Genomic DNA, 20426 nt, shown 5'->3' on the forward strand with positions numbered 1-20426 from the left:
GGGAGATTAGTTCTGCCTCCACTTCAGAGTAAATCTCAAGGAAAATCTCTAAAACAAGGCTTAGGTAAGGTTCATATTTAGGATTTTCCTCAAACATAGATAGCAAGCTTTCTTCTAGAAAAGGTAATCAATCTCCAGAGATTAAAGGACCACCATTTATTTCTTCCACCATAGAAAATCCTTAAGACACAAAAGGATGAAAAGGCACCTATGGATAGATACAGAAAACAAAAAATATCTCAACTAGCTCATTATACTCAAAGAAAATTTGCCTTCCACTCACAGGTGTGTATGGGGGAAAATTATGTGTTGGAGTTCCAGGGTATTGTGGGGGGGGCGGAGTTGTCTGCTGGTAAAAGCTAACAACGGGCTCTCTAAATTAATCTGCATTAACATTTTTTCCCATTATTTTCTTAAGTCTAAACAATGAACAAAACAATAAATCAAGCCCGTTTGTAGCGTTTGCCAAATGCTGAGGTCTAAATGCTCACACTGAAAATTGAACAACTGGAGCTAGTTGGAGCTGGCTCCAGGACTCCCCAAGGGGGTGAGTGAGGAAATGTCAGTGGTGTGGTGAGGTAGCGTAGTGGGGGTAGCTGTATGTAGGGGTTAGAAGGCTGTATTACGGGGGGAAGTGTGTGTGTGTGTGTGTGTGTGATTAGAAGCCAGAGGCAGGCCAGGCCCGACAGGTCCGCGATGCGCAGCTCCCTGTGTCCATTGTAACCAGCAGCCCTCTCCTCAAGCATAAGCTCTGCGGTTTCTCCCCTCCCGCCCCATGATGGGGGTGGGGGGTGGGGGAGTGATTGGCCACCTCCTCCTCCCCTGCCCGCCCAGCTCCGGAACTGGGCCTGCCTTCCTCCCCCTCAATCCCCACCAATGGTTCGTTCTCGAACGGCCGTCACCCCTCCCCCTTCACCTCCCCTTCCTTTCTTTGCCTGCCTTTGCTTCTGAGCGTACCACTTTTCTATCCATAGGGGGAGCCTATAGGTTTTCTAATTAGAATGAAACAATATTACCTCTTTATGCCCAGTATAGACAAAATGTGAAAACAAAAAATTTCCTATAGTCTATATTCTTCATCTCTTTGTGTAGATGTTCTCGCAAAATTCCGGAAGTTTGCGTTCGTCCCGTTACATCACTGCCCGCCCCTAGGTTCTAGACTTGGTACAGCCCGCTGCAGTGCGTAGGAGGAGGGGAGGAGTACATAAGTTTCAGCGCAGGGGGTGGAGCTTCTCAGTCCTCGAGGCGTCGGTGGACGGCTGCCTTCTATTTTCTGTTGCTCGGCAGCCGGTGTGCGCGTGCGCGGACATGGCCTCCAACGGTAAGAGCTCGTGGGGGAGGTGAGCTGATCGCCTCGCGCGAAGGTCGGGTTAGCATTCGGAGCGGCCTGGAGCCCTTTTTTTGGGCCCTGGAGTCGGGGGAGAAGGTAGTATGGTTGGGTGGGTGGTGGCTGTGTCTGAGGGGAAGGGTCCTGTCCTCGCGCGGTCTAGGCGGGAAGTAAGCGGAGGGCGATAGGCGGGGAGAAGGGAGGCCGCTGCCGCCATTTTGTCCCGTGGTCCTGGCGCTTTAGTGTGCAGAGCTGACTGGCAGAAGAGGTTTTTTTTTTGTTGTGGTCTCACGTTTTTTGGGAGCGAAGTCCTTGCCGGCCGAGGTGTTGGGAACATAAGGTAGCAGAGGGAAATAGCGTTCGTGGCCTTCTCCCGCTATTAGCTTGTCGCTCCTTCCCGCTTTGTCGCAGTGCCGCATCCGGGCTGCTTTGGTGCGCACGCGCGTTGGATCCACGCCCTGCCCGGGAGCAGAGGCCTTCTCGGGGTGCGCGCGTCCCTCCCTCCCGGCAGCTTCTCAGCATCCCAGGTTCTTCTTGACTTTTCTATGGGACCCTCGCGCCAGACTTCTCCCTGCCCTCTCGTCCGTTTTTTCTCATTCTTTCCCCACCTTATGGCCGAGGTTTTACTCCCAAGGGTATGTAGCCACGCAGTCGGCGGGGGAGAGGTTTGCAAAGCACACCGCCTTCGTATCCCGTTAACTAACGGCCCCAGGAAAGAACTTGTTGCGTTGGGCTTCCCACCAACCTTTTTTTCCGCTCGAACTCCTTTCCTGAGGTTCTCGCACAGTATTCTCTCTTTTTTAGCACTATGAAGGAAGGGTTGTGATTAGTTTTATCTCCTTAATAAAAGAGTTCTTTTTTGTTCTGAAAGAACGGAATTCTTGTTCTCTGCTTCAGCTGTCCTTGGTAACCAGGGTGATAATGCTGCTTCAGAAGTGTATGGGCCTTTAGCTTCCCTGGACGTTGTAATTTGAGCCTCACTGCAGCCCTGTGGAAAGTAGGGCAGATAATCGTTTTACAAATGATTAAGACATTCAGGCAAATAAAATTACCTACCCCAAGATCTGAGAAAGTGGCAGAACCAGGATCAAAAAACCAAAAAACAAAGGCTGCTCGATTTCTACTTTTAGAAGAAAGCCCGAGTTGCCAGCATTACTTACTGAGAGTGGAGGAAGACATCTATCTACTCCTTTGGTTGTCTGGTTTTAATATCATTTTCTAAAAGCACCTCAATCCCTTGAACTTAAAAGGTGAGATTGCAGGGAGAATGTTTATCTGAGGAGTTCAGTATAATGAGACTAATAGAATATTTCTCGGCTCCATTTCCTGCCCAGTTCTGGAGGAAAGAAGCCTAAAAAGCTGTTTTCCTTTTTCTTTGTGTTTTGGTAATGTTTCCTATTTTACTTTTGGTTTTAGTCAAGAAACATTGGAAATTCATCTTAAGAAATTTTTCATTGACTTTTGTTTTCACGTCGCTTTCATTTCCAAATCCATCCTGCTGTATTTCTCTATCCCAAATCATTCCATGTAACAATGTATAAAAACTGGGCAAAAGGCAAGTTGGCAAAATCAGTCAAGGAACCCAGCTTGCCTCCCCCCCCATAGTAATTATCCCACCAAGGATATCCATATCCACATAAACCTACAAAGAAAATCTGCTACATACTAATCTATGTTGGGAAGCATAACTTGGTATTGTTTCCTTATCTGATAACCTCATTCTGCATCAATTCATATGAATCCTCTTCTCTAAATTCCTTATGTTTGTGGTCCATTTTTATGTATTTTCATACACACAAACTTTGGGATGTTTTTATGTATGTATGTGAATTTATAGACATTGGTGTATATGGTGTTTCTCGTTAACTTCCTTGGGCTGTGTTTATCATTTATCCCTCAGATTTTGTTGTTTTTTTCTTTTTCTAGTCTTACAATGAAATGACCCCCCCCAAAAAAAATCCTCATTTCTGTGAACTAGAAGATTTAGCTTTAGTCTTTTGTGACACTGCTTCCTCTTCCCCCCCCCTTTTAAATTTTCCTTTTTTGAGATTAAACTTTTTGAAGTACATAAATTTCTGTGTGGGGTGGATATGTATAGTAATAATTTGCCTTTTTTCCCCCTTACAGAGTACACTCAGCAAGCCACACAAAGGTGAGTATGACATCAAGGGGAATACACTGGTAGCAGGATATGCGTGTCCAATTTTCATTTTTTTGATAATCACGTTCTTTTTCTAGCTATGGGGCTTACCCTACCCAGCCTGGACAAGGCTATTCCCAACAGAGCAGTCAGCCCTATGGTCAACAGAGCTACAGTAGTTATGGCCAATCAGCTGATACCTCAGGCTATGGTCAGAGCAGCTATGGCTCCTCCTATGGACAAACTCAGAGCAGTAAGTATTTTTATCATCTTATTCAGGCCACCTTTCTGAAAACTAGATTTAGAATTAAGGTTTTAGATTTCAAAGGAATTCAATTTAACAATTAACACTTCTGAAATCGCAGTCTTTTTGTTGCCTATTTTCTTTTTTTAATAAAGTCATATAAAGTGTTTTTTTTATAGTCATGTTATAAAGTTTTTAAAAATTTTATCTCAATCCCTCCTTCAGCCCCAAAATTTAATGCCAGGACTTCCCCTTTACTTTTCAAATGTACTACCCTTTGGTTTTTTTTATACCTCTGTCTCTTCCCCATTATTAAAAAAAAAAATTGAAAACATAAATAAGAGATTTTTTTAGGTCCCCATCTACCCAAGTGGGTAGTGATTAACTTCCTTTAATTTTGCTTTGATACTGCTCGAGAGGAAGTGGTTCCATTTTCACGGAACTTTTAACTTAGGCAGTACTTAAATGAGATACAAAATAACTGACATTTTGGTAGGAGATGCTTCTAGTGGGTGAGGAGCAGGAACTATATTGAAATAAGAAGGAACTGAAGGGAATGGTAAAAAATAAGGACTAGGGTTATTTATGTAAAGGCAGAATATGAGTATGGCTATATTATAGCTTTGGAGTAATCATTTATGTTGAAAGGGGATTATAAAATCTTGGCTGCCAAAAAATTTTAGAGGAAACCTTTAGTAAACATTTCTTATGTTTTACTTGACCCACTTATTTTTTTCTTAGGCTCAGCATAGCTTTTGATCCTTGAATTTTTTGATCCTTTTTTTTTTTCTTTCTTTCAGCAGGCTATGGTACTCAGTCAGCTCCCCAAGGATATGGTTCAACCAGTGGCTATGGCAGCGGCCAGAGTTCCCAACCTTCTTATGGTCAGCAATCATCCTATCCTGGCTATAGCCAGCAGCCAGCCCCTAGCAGCACTTCAGGGAGGTGAGTTTGGAGAAAGTAGAAAAGATGGAGGATACATTATTAAAGATAATAGAGGTAGAAGATAGAAAAATGGAGATAAGGAAGAGGTGATCTAAGGTTTAATTTATTTTCTCTTCTCTTCCTTAGCTATGGTAGCAGCTCCCAGAGCAGTAGCTACGGGCAGCCCCCCAGAGTGGGGGCTATGGTCAGCAGTCTGGCTATGGTGGACAGCAAAGCTCCTATGGACAGCAACAAAGCTACAATCCCCCTCAGGGATATGGCCAGCAGAACCAGTATAACAGCAGCAGTGGGAGTGGTGGAGGTGGTGGAGGTAAGACCCTCTCTCTTTATCTTAATCTCTCTTGCCTGTAGTCCTTGCCAACACCCTTTTCTAAGGATCTGTATTATCTACCTCATAGTTCTGTTATTGGTTCTAAAACTTACTTAGAGAGTAGTCTTCTAGTTTTTGTCAGTTCATTAAGCTAAGTTCACGTTTTCTTTAAATTTATTTTTTGTATTTTTTTTCCTAAGTTTGTCTTTAACCTAAGGCTTTTGAATCTTCTCCTATGCCTAGAATCTGGATATCTTTTTATTCCATAACAGGTAGCTATGGCCAAGATCAGTCATCTATGAGTGGTGGAAGTGGTGGCTATGGCAACCAGGATCAAAGTGGAAGTGGTAGCAGCAGCTATGGGGGTAGCCAGCAGGACCGAGGGGGAAGAGGACGGGGTGGCGGAGGCAGCAGCAGCAGCAGTGGTGGTGGCGGCGGCTATAACCGTAGCAGCGGTGGCTATGAGCCCAGAGGTCGTGGAGGTGGCCGTGGAGGCAGAGGTGGCATGGGGTAGGTGTCTTGTGGGGAGCTTAGGGACTATCTCTAAATGGGTGGTAAGGGTTGCATGGATCTATCTCCCTTTTCTCAAACCTAGTCCCCAGGGATGCATGGGTTAGTTTTCAGGGATTTGGGGGGGTTGTTTGGTTTTGGGGGGAGTAATTGTCTTCTCATCTACCCTACTGTGCTAGTTTGATTTTTGTAGGGGACTTAGGAGTGGGCACTTATGCCTTTCTTATCTTCCCATAACCCTACTGAACAAAGGGCAAGAAGAAACTTACAGTTTAATCTCCAGGGGGGAAAATGGGTTTAAATGGTCTGGATTTTAGTTACTGTGTATGCTCTCATTGTAAAGGACTTGCCCAGCCCTTGGCAGAAACTTTAGAGAGGGATGGTATTTTCTTCCTCTGCCAGGAAATGAGGCGGGTGGGGACTCTGTTATACCCCATCATCCCATATGGCCTTTCTTTTCTGAGAGTTGGTTGATAAGAATTTAGCTGTCCCCACAACTGACTGATCCCTTCCTGATCACTATGTGTATGACCTTGTAACTGGAATTAGCTTTGTTCACTGAGTTGCCAGGCCTTAGAGCAAATGCTCTTGACACAGTGGTCTCCCGTCCTATTCACCACTTTGCCCCTTCTCCCTTGGCTGCTTTCTTTTCTTGAATATGATCAGTGTGTCAGGCTGGATTTCCTTTCTGCCCTTTCCCACATAGTTTCTTTAAAGCAAAACCTCAGACTTGACATTAAAAAACATCTGTCAAACCTGGTGATAACATGGTCCGAGTGACCCCACTGTCTCAATGTCTATCCTTTGAAATGGGGAAAGGATTGTCAGTGTGTTTTTGTCTTTAAAAACAAACAAAAACAAAAAAAACCCAAAACTTTTTATGAGTTATACTTATATATACCAGGTAAGTATTTTTCGTGGGTGGGTGGGGGCAATTAAAAAAAAAACCCGTCCAAAAAAATCAGGAAATCTGTGTGTTTGATGCAAAACTTTAAAAAAAAAGCAACTGTTAATGTGACTGTTAACTTGCTCTGCATTTTATGTGCCACAGGTATGAAAGGTGACATTGCAAATACTCCGCTCTTCTCACAGTGTAGAAGGGGTGACCCCTGGGGGGCAAAGACCAAAAACAGCTCAGTAGTTAGGACAGGGCTTAGCTAAGAGTTTGTCTCGCTTTAAGGGGAAATCGCCTTTGGTTTTGACTTCATGGATGGGGGTTGGGTTTGCTTGCTGCTTTCAAAGCAAAACCACAAAAATCACTTGTGTTCAGGGCTACCCCAGCCCGGTGTGAAGTGTCTTCTGGGTAAATTGGGGACAGGGTTTTTAAACCAACTTCTCGGTTTGTTGAAACCACTTACTACAAGAGGAAAAAAAAAACAACTGCCACATCAGAAGAACGACAAAGGAAACGGGTCATTTTTTTCCAGAGGAAATGGAGATGATATATATATATATATATATATTTATATATAAAACATTAAAAAAAAAACCAAAACCTTAAACTGTGTCTGAGAAACTGCACACAAGTGTGTGATATGCTCAAAGGTCAGATTGAGGGGTGGTCAGGAAGAAATGTATCTTAGTAGCCACTTGTTTCTTCTCCCAAAACAAATATCCACGTTGGGGAGAGTGTACAAAAAACAAAAACCAAAAAAAGTCCAAACACCCTGTTGTAGCCGTTGGAAGCTTCATGTCCTTTCTTCTAACTTGTCTTCTCCAGCGGAAGTGACCGTGGTGGCTTCAATAAATTTGGTGGTAAGTGAACAGAGTTTCCAAAATTCCCAACCCCCGGCAATGCTTTGTCTGATTGTTCATTTGCAGATGTCTTCGTGTTTATTTAAGTGTCAAAAGGTTTGAAGTGTCCAGAATCACCTCCAGCAGGGTTGGGATATAGAGTGCCACCTACTGCCAGATTGTGTTATAACCTCTGGAGAGGGTGAAACAGTTGCCTGGTACCAAATTGGTCTGACTGGCTGATGTCTACTAGACATGGAAGGAGGGTGGGTTATAAGAACACCCATTTAGGGACAACTTATGAGATCCTCTGGAGAGAATGTGATAACATGGTGCCAAACTGGCTTTAGGATCTTTTGACCTGTGTTTCTGAGGTTAGGAGAATAACAACCTAAATGTGTTAACTTCTTGGGGAGGGCTATGAAACACTGCCTGGCCTGGGTGGAACATAGCTGTGTATATTTTAGTAGGTACTGTATGGTATTACCCAATTGTAAGATGTACTCTAGCTTTCCCCAGATGGGACTAGCAGCTAGTTTGGGAAGGAAGGTGTGGACTACTTCAGGAAAACAGTGTATGTGTGGTTCATGGGAAATAACCAGGTCTTTAAAAAGAAACAATAATGTGACTTCATGGAAAAAGTGGAAATTTTAAAAGTCTCCCATTAAGCTGGAAACTTTCTGGTCTGGTTGACACATGGTTTCTTGAACTGTCATTCAACATTTAAAACCAAAGGCTCATGTGTTTATGAATTAGGTGTGCATTCAGTGTGTGTATATGATTTTTTTGTACATGGTGAATTCAGATAAATACTGGTCACAATGGTCTCTGGAAAGAAATAAGAGGCTGTAAACATGGAAATCCAAGATTTTTCTGGTCTGTTCCTTGGGACATGCTATTTTAAAAATACACACAGATATTATATGAATGTATGTGGCTTGGGAAAACTTACATGGTTTAAGAAAATGGTTTCTGAAAGCTGAAGCAATAGAAAATGGTTTCAAGAGGGCAAATAATCTTGGTTTAAAAGTTTTGGAGAAGTTGGATGCGCATCGTGCGCCGGTGGTGAATGCCCTCATCTCTCTGGGTTGAGAGAATGGGGCTAAGCTTATTATAGTATTTGGTCTGGTAAATACAGTGGGGTTCCCTCCCCTCCTCCCCCCAACCAGCCTGTGCTGAGATTTCCCAGCCTGTGCTGGGGGGCATTGTTTTCTAGAGTGTGGAGTTACCCCTGTGTGGCTCAGGTTACAGATCTTAAAAGACAGGGAGGGGCTTGTCTCCTCCCCAGCCCTGCTCAGGGTTTTCTCCTCTGGGCACCAAACCCAGGACAGGGTTTGGGGTGAGGCTGTGAGCACATAACCTGGTTACAGTTTGCAAGAGTGTGTTTGGATTTGGTGTTTTTGTCTGACTATATTTCCGCTCCTCTCTCCTGACTAATGGGTATCTTGTTTTCCTTTTTTTTTCCATGTCATTCAAGGGCCCAGGGACCAAGGATCACGCCATGACTCTGGTGAGCCACAATCCACAAGAGGAGAGGGGGTGGAGGTTAACAAAATAGAGCAGAGGTCTTCAGTGGTTTGGGTTTTCCATATTGGAAAGTATTTCTAGGAACAAAGTTGGTAACTAGAATGGTGGGGTTAAGCCCAAGGACATGAGTTTGGGAGGGTAAAAGGGCCAGTGAAGGAAACTGTTGGTAGCTCCATCATAGGATAAGAAGTAGAGTTTGAGTAGAGGAGGAAGAGTTTATAGTATTTGGATATTAGAGCAAGATGGTTCTAGCAGAGTTAATTTTAAACTACTTTAAATGAAATCAGTTTATTTTAAGTTAAGCCTTTTCCTTGTGTACTTGAATATATCACAAGTTGCCTGAGGGTAGGAACCTCTTATACATGTTGGATTAAATTGAATATTAAATGTTTAATTTTTCTTTGTTTCTTTCCTTTTGTCTCCTATTTCTTTCCTGCAATTCTTTTTGTGTATTTCCCTAGCAGAACAGGATAATTCTGATAATAATACCATCTTCGTCCAAGGCTTGGGGGAGAATGTTACGATTGAGTCTGTGGCAGATTACTTCAAGCAAATTGGCATTATTAAGGTAGTAGAAGGGAGCACAATGGAGGAAGACACCTGGGTATGAGGGAGAAAGCTGAGTTTTGGGGAAGGTAAAGCATCATCAGTTTGTGGATCCTGGGAGAATTTTAACTTCTCTGTTTACTGTCTTAGACTAATAAGAAGACAGGGCAGCCTATGATCAACTTGTATACAGACAGAGAGACAGGAAAGCTGAAAGGAGAGGCTACAGTATCATTTGATGATCCGCCCTCTGCCAAGGCAGCCATTGATTGGTTTGATGGTAAGTGGGAAAAGGATATAATAAGAAAAAGATTGACTCATATATCCTATCTAAATATTATGTTTAATTGTTAAAAAGTTCATTATTATCAAATCCAGTAGACTATAGGTGCTTTTCCTATTTTATTGTCTTCTTGGCTTGACTATTATCTTCGAGGGTAAAAATCATGACTTTTATCTCCCCTATAGTTTCACTTCTGGGTACATAGAAATCCTTACTTTAATGAGTGTCTTGAAAATGTGACCTATACTTGAGATTCTTAAATTTTCCTTTTTCTCTTCCCTTAGGCAAAGAATTTTCTGGAAACCCCATTAAAGTCTCCTTTGCTACTAGAAGAGCAGACTTTAACCGAGGAGGTGGCAATGGCCGTGGTGGCCGTGGGCGTGGAGGTGAAGCTGATACTTAATACAGGGTGGATAGTTCATATGGGAGGTTTGGCATGGAACATGGGTCAAGGCAGTTTTGATTCTAAAGTGGCTCTTGTCTCTTGGTAGAGAGATTCATTTTTTTTTTTGGTTGATTCTTGATGGGTGTGGGTGCAACACATAGTATAAAGTCAAATGTTCTATGTGCCAGGCACTGTGCTTATGCTTAAGTGCTAACAAGGGGAAGGGGACAAGGATTATTTTTCATAAATGCTACAAACAAGAATTAAAATGGGGAAGCTCTTAAAAAATAATAGATCATTGGTGGTATAAGTTGTTCATAAATTGGAACAGTGCAAAACTCACTGTCCTCTCCTAAATTATTTGTAGGACCCATGGGCCGTGGAGGCTTTGGAGGTGGTGGCAGTGGTGGTGGCAGCCGAGGAGGATTCCCTAGTGGAGGGGGTGGTGGTGGAGGGCAGCAGAGAGCTGGAGATTGGAAGTGTCCTAATCCGTGAGTAAAGCTCAATTCTTATTTAAGGATTCTCTCTCACTCTGAATAATGGCTAAGAGTCTCATTCCTATTCTAGTTTTTAAAAATAGTCTTTTATTTTACCTTTGTTGTTCTTTTCACTGTCTTGCTGGAGGGAACTCTGAATCCACTTCTCTTTTAAAATTTGTGTCCTCGTCATTTAGCACAAGTATTGGCACATGATAGTGAAATGGTTTTTCATTCATTAAATTTTAACCACCATATTCTCAAACTCCCTTATACTGGTTCAACCCATGATACAGTCTGTCACTTTTGTCCTTAGCATATGTGAGAATATGAACTTTTCTTGGAGGAATGAGTGTAACCAGTGTAAGGCACCTAAACCTGATGGACCTGGAGGTGGCCCTGGGGCTCTCACATGGGTAAGCGTTGTAGTAGGGAAAAGAAGATGAATTAGTTTGGAGGAAGGGGAAAGATGGGAGAATGGAGGAATATTCTAAACCCACCCCCTCATTCACTTTTTATTTCCAGGGGGTAATTTTGGAGATGATCGGAGAGGTGGCAGAGGTGGCTATGACCGTGGAGGGTACCGAGGCAGAGGCGGGGACCGTGGGGGATTCCGAGGGGGCCGGGGTGGAGGGGACAGAGGTGGCTTTGGACCTGGCAAGATGGACTCAAGGTGAGTGGCTTAACTACTTGTTGAGTTGTAAAGGGAGTTCTGATTATTGGAGTGTGATTGAAAGAAATAGTAGACATCAGTGGTGTCCTTAATGTAAGACAAGGCTAAAGAATTGTTCACAGATAAGGCAAGCCAGACAAATCCCATTCCTCATATCCCATATGGATCCATATCCTGGAGTGGGGAGGATAAAGGTGGGTGGAGGGAAGCTTCACTCAACAGTAAGCACATAGTCCTGTTAGTACTGTGGGAAACATGGGAATGAAGGCGATAATGACCCCTGCCCTTTTAGTGATGGTCATTTTTGATTCTGATTCTTGCAGGGGCGAACACAGACAAGACAGACGGGAGAGGCCGTATTAGCCTGGCTCAGGCATCTCTGGACCATCTTTCCTTCCAGATCCTACTGTTGATCCCTTTATTTTGTAACCTTCCCACCCAGTTCCCTCTCCTTGTTTTGTGTCGGACTTTGTAATTGTAACCATGCCCCCCAGCTCCCATTAAATGCCATTGTTTTAGTTATCAAGTCATTGTTCCTCTCCTGGAAGAGAGGAGTAGGGACAACTCCCTATCCATTTCTTCCCTATCTCTTAGCTACCCACCTGAGTTGGTATATCTGAGGTAGAAAATCATAGATACTTGACCATAGGTTCTAGACTGACCTTTAAAAGAAAAATAGGGATTTGATTAGTAACAACTGTAATTCCTTATCTCAGAAGCATTTGCTTAGACCCTGTCATCTTTTTATCTCCAGTTTGAGACCTCTAAAGGTTTTTTATGAGGTTCTAAATTAAAGGGTTTTGTGTGCATATCAGGTTAATAACATAAGTTCTCAAACAGAGACACAATGAATGATTTTTAGGCCATCTGGTCATGACCAGGGTTTTTTGTGACTTGAGTTGTGGCCTGGCCTATATTGTATGTTGGTGGTGGTGGGGGTGTGTGGGGAGGAGTTGAGGGAGAGACTGAGGCTGCTTAATTGGATTTGAAGAATTTGTATGTTGTTTCTCCTTTGTCTTTTCCATTTTTGTCAGGATTTTTTTTTTTAGCATTAGAAAAGGCAGGAAGAAAGCAATAAGGTCCGTTGTCTCTTCATGTCCCAGGGCAGAGGGAGGCTGTGGTATCTGGGATGGGTATGAAGAATTGTTTTTTCCCCTCTTTGAACTCCTGGAGGGCTGTGTGTGTGTCTTCCTCTGTCTCTATGTATCCATCCATCATCTATCTGTCAGTCCTTTGGACTGAAAAGGTTGTCCATATGAGAGCATGGGAGGCAGAGTCTGTCTTGTACTTCCTGACTCTTAACTGTCAGAGCATCCTGTTTCAGCAGAGCTTGGAAAGAGGCACAACTGAGGACTAGGAACAGATAGGGTGGTTATTTACTCTTTGCACAGTTTTACCTGACTTTGAGCCATTTCTCAGTGGCAGCTTTAAATCTGAGTGTTAATCTTAGTGCTTTTTATGGTAGAGACTTGCTGATCAATGAAAAATATTGCTGGCCTTTTGTTGTCATGGTTATACAATATGTAGAGAGATGTTCCCCTTTAGTAAGCAATAACTGGACCCTAATGGAATGAAGAAAGGCTTTCGTAATTGGACAGCTGTTGGGTGGGTCATTCTAACTTTTGAGTGACAAGTGAATGTTTAGGGAGTTCTGGCTATAGAGTAAGGGAAGGAGTAAATATGCATTGAACAAAATTCTGTAATGTTAATGCAAAGGTTTTAAAATCTGTACTGGAGAGGAAAGGGAAGGAAGAGAATGACTGGTTATCTGACTGTATTGGAAGCTTTCCCTCCTAGATTTTATCAAATTTATTTAGGTATTTCCTAGTTTCATCTGTTGTAAATTATTGTGACTAAAAAGGAACCAGAGACTTAGGAGAACTTTGAAGCTACTTAATTAAAATGAAACTATTAAACAAAAATCAATTAACAAATTAACAATTAACAAAGACTTATATGAGGGAGCCTAGTCTATTGGAACCGGGTAAGGGTGGTATAGGGTTTAGTTGGTAGTGTGGGACTTGAAGCCAGGCTCTTGGTTTCTATCAGTTTTGCTTTGAGACTATTAATAGATTACAACTATCAGTTTGCTGCTCTGTGGCATCCTAACAGTAATCTTGCCTTTTTGGAAGACTTCATCAAAAGGGAACACAATACCTTTTATTAATGCACAGCTGTAAGAGGAAGTTCTGTTTAGCCTGAAATATCTTTTTCTAACTCGGTCACAATGAAGCAGTAGTGTTGTTAATGTTTTTTTTCTCATCCTAGGAGGCAGGAAAAGTATCACTAGCCCATACAAAGAAATAAATCACTGGGAGGCTATCAGATCCTACCTCAAACCAAAGACTTCTGCTAATCCATTACTCTTTGCAATGTGAAAACTACAGTTCTAATTTTTATTCCCTGGGATCAAGCAAAAATATATGGTAGTGTTAAGGTTACTTTTTTTTAACTGCAGGCTAAACATTAACCAGTCCTTAAGGTAATCCTGGTGTAGTTTCAAGTCTCAGCCTGTCTTGTACTATGCCTCAGCATCTCAGGGGCCTTCCTAAAATGCCTGAAACTGTAGATAATGCTCCAGATGGGGTCAGAAGGAAGATTGATTATCTCTATCTGCTTCAATGTCAATTTGATTTAACTTTTTTTTCCTCTTTTTTCAATTGAAAATTTCTGTTCTTTCTCCCCCTTCTTGGGGGAAAAACTAACAAATAGGTTTAGTTGAACAAAACTTAATATCCCCCCAAAAATCTGTCACATCATCCTGGTCCTTTGGAATCAGTCGTTGCTGTATCTTGAGTTTTAAGATTAAATTGAGAGAGGTAGGAGATTTGAGAGTGAATCCCCTAGTCAGTGGGCTGGGATGCAAAGAAATAAGCTTTTTTGTACACTGTATCACCTCAACTGTTGGATTTGAAGTCCACCAAATAACCCCAGGTCATTTTTATGAGAACAGTGTATCTTGCAATTGATTTATTTTTGGATCCAAGTAAAGGACTTAATTTTATTTGCTTAGAATTCAGCCCATTAGAGATCTTTCTGTAGGCTCTGAAGAACTCATTGATAACTACTTTTTGAGTTCAGTTGATTGTAAATCTACCCAATTGCAATTATTTGGGTATTCTAAGGTTCTTAAACTGCCATATTGGAATTTAGATAGTCTTAAGACATTCCCATGTTTAGTAGGCTAGTAATAAGCCTGTCAAAAAGGATGTTAAATCTGGCATGATTTTGAAATGTTTCAATTTATCAGTTCTCCATCCTGCCACCTTCCAGATTGAATTCCTTTGGCAAGCAACTTGTATACAAATCTATTTGACAATGTGGTATTCTGTCATGGGGTGTTCCATGACTCTGCTACAAAGGAGTTATTTATTTATAGGATCTTCATTAGTTTTCTATTAAAAGTTCAGTCTATATTTACTTTTAGGGATCTTTTAAGTTTATATTGCTAAATAATCTTTTTTTGATTCTGCATCATTTCTTAGACATGTTACCATGTTTCTCTGAATTCTTTTGTCAATGACATTTTAATACATTCAGAGAGTAGATTTTTCAGGCATTCCCATTTGATGGGGACACGTTGTGCTTCTGTCATCATGAAGTACTGCAATGATAATTGTAGCATATGTGAAACTTGCTTCTGGAAAATAAGATTTTCAGTTCCATGGTCTCTTCCTTGTTGTGGAACTTCATGAGTTAGCATAGTGAACCCATGCTGGTTCATGGGGGTCATTGCTCTTTATTTTTGTTATTAAAAAAATATTGATGTTTACTGTTAGCATTGTTTCAGTATATATCCTTTTTTCTTCACCTACTTTGCAAGCCATCCCTTATAATAAAATAGGAAAATTTACCAATAATAGATTATAGTCTGACAGTTTTGATAACTAGTTTCTCTTACTGTACTCAGAACATCCCATGTATACTAAATATTGTTGACAGCTATGGTTCAGAACTTTTCAACTGTTTTTTTGAAAATCATAATGTTTTCTGGCCTCCATTTCTGTAGCATTTATTTACTTGCTTAAGAATTTTTTTTTCAAATTATAGGAGTTCAGTCACCATTGCCCGTACATAACCCATCAGTGTAATTCAGGCTTGGTGATTTGTATTAGATAACTAGGTTATTTTTATCTTATTAATCTTTAAGCCATTGTTCAACCATTTTTTCTTAAGCATGTTTGGTAGGTTCCTTATGGAATATATGAAAATGGCAACAACCACAAGATTGGTTTGAAGGGAATTTTCACACTAATAAAATCAGATCCATCAAAATAACTTCAATCTAAACCTATTTTCCTTGTTGAGTAGAAGCAAAATAGGAATGGATTAGTGCTCGACATTCTCTTCATTGTACTAATTTAAGCTGAAAAGGTCTCCTTCCCGATCCCCCCCCCAATTGCTTATTGTAGGCTTTTTAACTTTACAGGCACTAGTACTGTTTATATTTTTTGTTGCTAGATATCTCTAATTCTCTGCTTTTTAAAATTTTAAGTTCATTAGAGAGCGTCTTACGGAGATGAAATTTTCTTTTAGGTACCTCTCAATCATTTTATGACTTCGGGAGAGTTTTGATTTTAAGATCATCTCATGCCTATTGTATAAATCGCCTTACTTTAGGAATGTATAAGCAGCCCGAATAAGCTTTTCTCAACTCTGAAATCTGCTCTTTTACAGTTTCAAGGTGTAAAGTGACAAAAGTTTTTTTCCCCTGAAGATCTCATCCTTTCCCTTTATTTCTTATTGCTGAGAATCAGGTTCAGAATAGTGTCTGGTTGCTTCTACTTTCTGAAAAGTGGAATTACTGACTTGGTAAATCAAATAATTTTGCTAGTTTTATTTTTATTTTGCTAGTTTTATCAAGAGTTTTGCAGATAATTGGTTACCTACTCTCCTTCTAGTAGTTATCTCATCCTTTAGAGAACTTCGATGCGAGTGTTCTATTTTCATGCTTTTGTAACCTTGGGTCTTCTTGGCCTTAGTTTCCTTATCCATAAAATGACTAGTGTGCTAATAATACTTAGTAATGAGTCTTTCTGGCCATATAACCTGGAATATCATCTGAATGGGGAGGGGAGTGGTGGTGAAAGTGAGCTTGGAGGTAGATTTGCTATGTCTCTTAACATAGATTGTGACTTGGCCACCTGCTGCATAACAATATATGCCTTTACATCTAACTTAAATGTTAAGGTACTACATTTATGTTAAACATAGTTAAATGCAAGGTACTACAGTAGGTGATGAAGGATATGTGAGCTCATAACTTAAATAGATGTGCACATACCTATTATGTAAAGATGAGTGGGGACTGCAGAGGGTCAGTCTAGGCAAAGCATAATGAAAACTGAAGGAAGGGAAAGGGGAATTTAAACAGATGGAAGTAGGGAAAAGTGATATTAAATTGAGCTATGGGAACTGAGCAAAGGACTAAATAAGGCAGAATAAGGGGGGTTGGAGTACTCAAATTTTGTTGGAATGTTGAATATGTGAATGGGATTATCCAGTGATAAAGCTTGAAAGGTTAATTGAACCAGATTGAGGAAGGCCTTAATAGGGTTGTGATTACAAAATGAGCTGCTGAAAGTTTTAAAAATAGAGAAATGATGTAATGAGTGGTACATAACTAGTTTGAAAAATTGAGGTAAGAAGAGGCTAGTTAGGAGCTGTAAGGCAGTAACTAGTCACAACTAGTCTAGGCAATTTCCTCATCTGTAACATGAGTTGAAATACTTTAAAAGTATGTTCTGAACCCTTAAAAGTTGATTTAAAGAGAAGAGAGACTTAAATGAGGGTAGTTGCCTGAAGAAAGATTTGGCAGGGCATTTGTGGAAAAAAAATGGTGCCTGTGAGCTTAGATGCACTATTTTGTGTTAAGATTCCTGGTTCATTTTATTGTACTCTGCCTTGATTTTGTTGACAAGTAAAGATTAGCATTGTTTTTTGCCTTTGTTATTTTCTCTTGAATTACTGGGAACTACTTCCTATAGTGTCTGGTATTTGCCTCACTGGTTTTAGTGTGGGTGCCTTTTTCCCTTTTGATTTTTCAGTCTTATGTCTCCTTGATTAGATCATTCAGCGTCTAGAGCAAGTTAGTTTTCATGGTACTCACTAGATTCTTCTCATTTGTGTGAATCATCTGTTCTTGGCAACTTTCAGCCAGCTATTCAGGTTCCTTGTCGTGTTTTCTAGAGTACTTTGAATTCACAGCAGTGGTAAAAGATCAGCCTAGGCCTAGCCTAGCTCTTTTCTTCCCCCTCCCCCCTTTTAGTTCGTTAGGAATGCTGAAGCACTCCTTGTGTCTCTAACTTAGGACTTTTGTTTTCTTTCCTGTGAAATAAGGGGGTTGGAGTACCGACCATTATGGAATCATCTTTAGGTGTTCTGAGCCTGGGATGTTTAAGAATTGCTGGTTTTCTTTGAAGGGATAAAACATCTGGAGTGAGATGGGAGGCTGGGGGATACAAAAAGATAAGTTCAGGGTATGGAGGTTGGGTGACATGATGGTAGATTTTGCTCCATAGAAAGGTGGAGAGTGGGACTTATGGCCAAAATGGCTACCTGAAGACTGCCCAGCTGCTACATACCTACTTGAGCAAAACCTAAGAAGTTAACACCAGACTGAATGATCATAAGAAACCCAATGAGAAACTACAGTGATTTTCCATGCCAGAACTGCATAAGAGGCAGAAACCCAAAGGTAATAAGAAAGGGGTGAAGAATAGAGTAGCCTCCCAGCTCAACTAGAGACAGGCCAGAGATGCTAACAGCTTGCAAGATTCTATATCTGGAGGTAGTAAGAGTGGTTGGTTTTTCTGAGAAATCTGGGTGGTTAGAAATCCCCAGGGTGGGGACTTTTCTGTGACCATCATAGTACCTCTTGTGTTAAGATTTGTAGCTGAGGCACCCTATAGCTCCCTGTTCTCTGTCTAGTAATGATAGAAGGCCTTGAAAATTCAGCACCTTCAACCTTGAAGATCCATGGGGGCCCTACTCTGGGAGGTGTTCAACACAGGAACCAGAGACCCAAAGTGAGAACAAGCAGACATACCACTGGACACAAGAAAAAGGGTGGGTGGGGTGGGGTGGGGAAGTGATGCTTGCCCAAAACCTAAATTTGGAAATTAAACATGGAGAGAAATGAATCAAAGAAAGCTAATGTAATTGCATGGGGACTAACACAGAAGAGAATGGTAAATGTTTCCCAAATAATGGACTCTGAAAACTAGAACAGAAGCCAGTGATTTTATGAAAGAGCAAGAAATGTTAGAACAAAATCCAATAGAATCTTTGGAGCCTTGTAATACTAGTTCTTTGTCTGGACACTGAAGAAGTCATAAATGGGAACTCATTTGAGCTAGAGGACAACGTGAAGACACTGGTCCTCTTGAAAAGATTCCCCCCAAGGGAAAATGTTGGGAATGTTAACAGTTGAAATCCAGAGCTGCCATATCAAAAGAATATTTCAAACATCTATCAAATATGAAAGAAAAACCCAGTTTAAGTATCAAGGGGCTTAACTTGATATGAAGATACATAGCAGCTTCTACTTGAAGGAACATGTATCTCCCTATTTAACCCAAGTAGTTTGAAATGCATGCCTTGGAAATTAAGGTACTTGCTGGGGGTCACTTTAGAATATGGTTCCTTAGGTTGGGAAATAGATTAACCAATAGTTACTGAATACTTTTCCACATCCTGTTCTTCAGGGGATTTGGCCATAAAAGTTATTTGTATACAGTTAAGAGTGTGGCCTGAGCGTCTAGTGCATGCTCTGTGTATCTATGGCTATTTTAGCAAGAATGATACACCAAAAAAAAAAACCAACCCCTAAAAAAACACCTAAGGTTCTAGCAAGGGAAATTTTGAAGTGACATGCAAAACTTAGCTATATAGCTCAAAAGTGTATTTTCCCGGAGGGGAGGGGAGAGGGACTGAAGGAATACTCCTCCAGGCTCTAAGAGTATCAAGGTTAATAAGGAATTCTTTTAAGACGATGGAAGAAGGGCTTCAATGACTAGACGGAGGTCTAAAGAGTCACTAGGGTATTGTGAACTGTAGCAGCAGGCTGAAGGATTGAAGAACGTGATACAAAAGAGAAAGGGAAGAGGAATCACAAATGGGAATTGTCACGAATGAGACTTCATGAAGAGGAAGAAACTGGATCCAATGAAGGAATAGTTTGTTGTCCGAGGAATGGTGAGGTGAATACACAGTTGTTGCCAGGTGAAAGATCATCTAAGGGATAAGTGGAAGACTTTGTCTTGTCATTGGTGACTTGTTGAGTGGTCAACTGGGCAATAAGAATTAACTGTTTTCTTCCCCATTCATGTGTTCGGGATGGATGGAGAACTTAGTAAGATTTGTCAGAACTGATAAATACTACCCGTTTCTGGTGATTCTTTGAGAAGTAAGAATTGTTACCACTAGAAATGTCCTAGGGAGGGCAACTAGGTGGCGGAGTGGATAGAGCACCGGCCCTGAAGTCAGGAGGATCTGAGTTCAAAACCAGCCTCAGACCAAACACTTGGCAATTACTAGCTGTGTGACCCTGGGCAAGTCACTTAACCCCAATTGGCCTAAAACAAGCAAACAAAAAAAAACCAAAAAAATTTTGGGGCAGCTAGGCACAGTGGATAGTGCACGTCCCTGAAGTCAGGAGGACCTGAGTTCAAATCTGGCCTCAGACCAAACACTTGACACAGCTGTGTGACCGTGGGCAAGTCACTTAACCCCAGTTGCCTAAAAAAAAAGAAAGAAAAAAAATGTCCTAGGGAAGGCAGATTTAGGAAGGGAATAGCTGGTTAAGAAAGTATCAGAATGGGATTTGGTTGTTTTGGAAAGATTGTGGCTTGATGGTATAGGAGTTAAATACAGGCTGTTGGCCAGGAATTGACTCCATTTATGAGGTATGGGGCAAAAATCTTTGCAGAGATTTATAAACGTAATCAAAGGGGTTTGAAACTGAAAAAGGAAATGCAGAAAACTGCATATGCATCAAGCTGGAGGGGTTATAGTATGGAATAGCAAGTGAGATACCCAGAAGCTCACAGGAGGCAAAATAAAAGAAAGAATAAATCCTCTGACCTCGGAGGTTTGCTCTCAAATACACAAATGGGTAACAACCAGGGTGAACTAACCAGAGATCCTAATGCAAGTAAGCAATACATAAAAGTCTCTAAAAGAGTATACACTTCGTGCATTGGGGGGGGGGAGGTAATATCAGGGACATTTCACTGGATCTTTTGGTGCCACTTGGCACCAAATAGCAACAGGAACTTCAAGACCTCATACCACCACCAACACAGGTCATGGACATGTGCTGCAAA

At 41.2% G+C, this 20426-nt stretch overlaps 1 protein-coding gene across 1 annotated transcript; it reads left to right on the forward strand.

Annotated features, from left to right (window-relative positions):
* Nucleotides 1-1213: 1213 nt before the first annotated feature.
* Nucleotides 1214-11626, forward strand: FUS (FUS RNA binding protein). Its single transcript, XM_021008420.2, is given in 17 exon segments — nucleotides 1214-1321; nucleotides 3455-3479; nucleotides 3566-3720; nucleotides 4512-4656; nucleotides 4783-4819; nucleotides 4822-4966; nucleotides 5239-5476; nucleotides 7197-7231; nucleotides 8688-8720; nucleotides 9202-9305; nucleotides 9434-9563; nucleotides 9851-9952; nucleotides 10319-10442; nucleotides 10744-10826; nucleotides 10829-10843; nucleotides 10953-11100; nucleotides 11424-11626. Coding segments are annotated over 17 exon segments (1572 nt in total). The 5' UTR covers nucleotides 1214-1308; the 3' UTR covers nucleotides 11464-11626.
* Nucleotides 11627-20426: the final 8800 nt, after the last annotated feature.

The sequence above is a fragment of the Phascolarctos cinereus genome, unplaced genomic scaffold, assembly GCF_003287225.1.
Source record: "Phascolarctos cinereus isolate Bilbo 61053 unplaced genomic scaffold, phaCin_HiC Scaffold_4;HRSCAF=312, whole genome shotgun sequence".
Lineage (NCBI taxonomy): Eukaryota > Metazoa > Chordata > Mammalia > Diprotodontia > Phascolarctidae > Phascolarctos > Phascolarctos cinereus.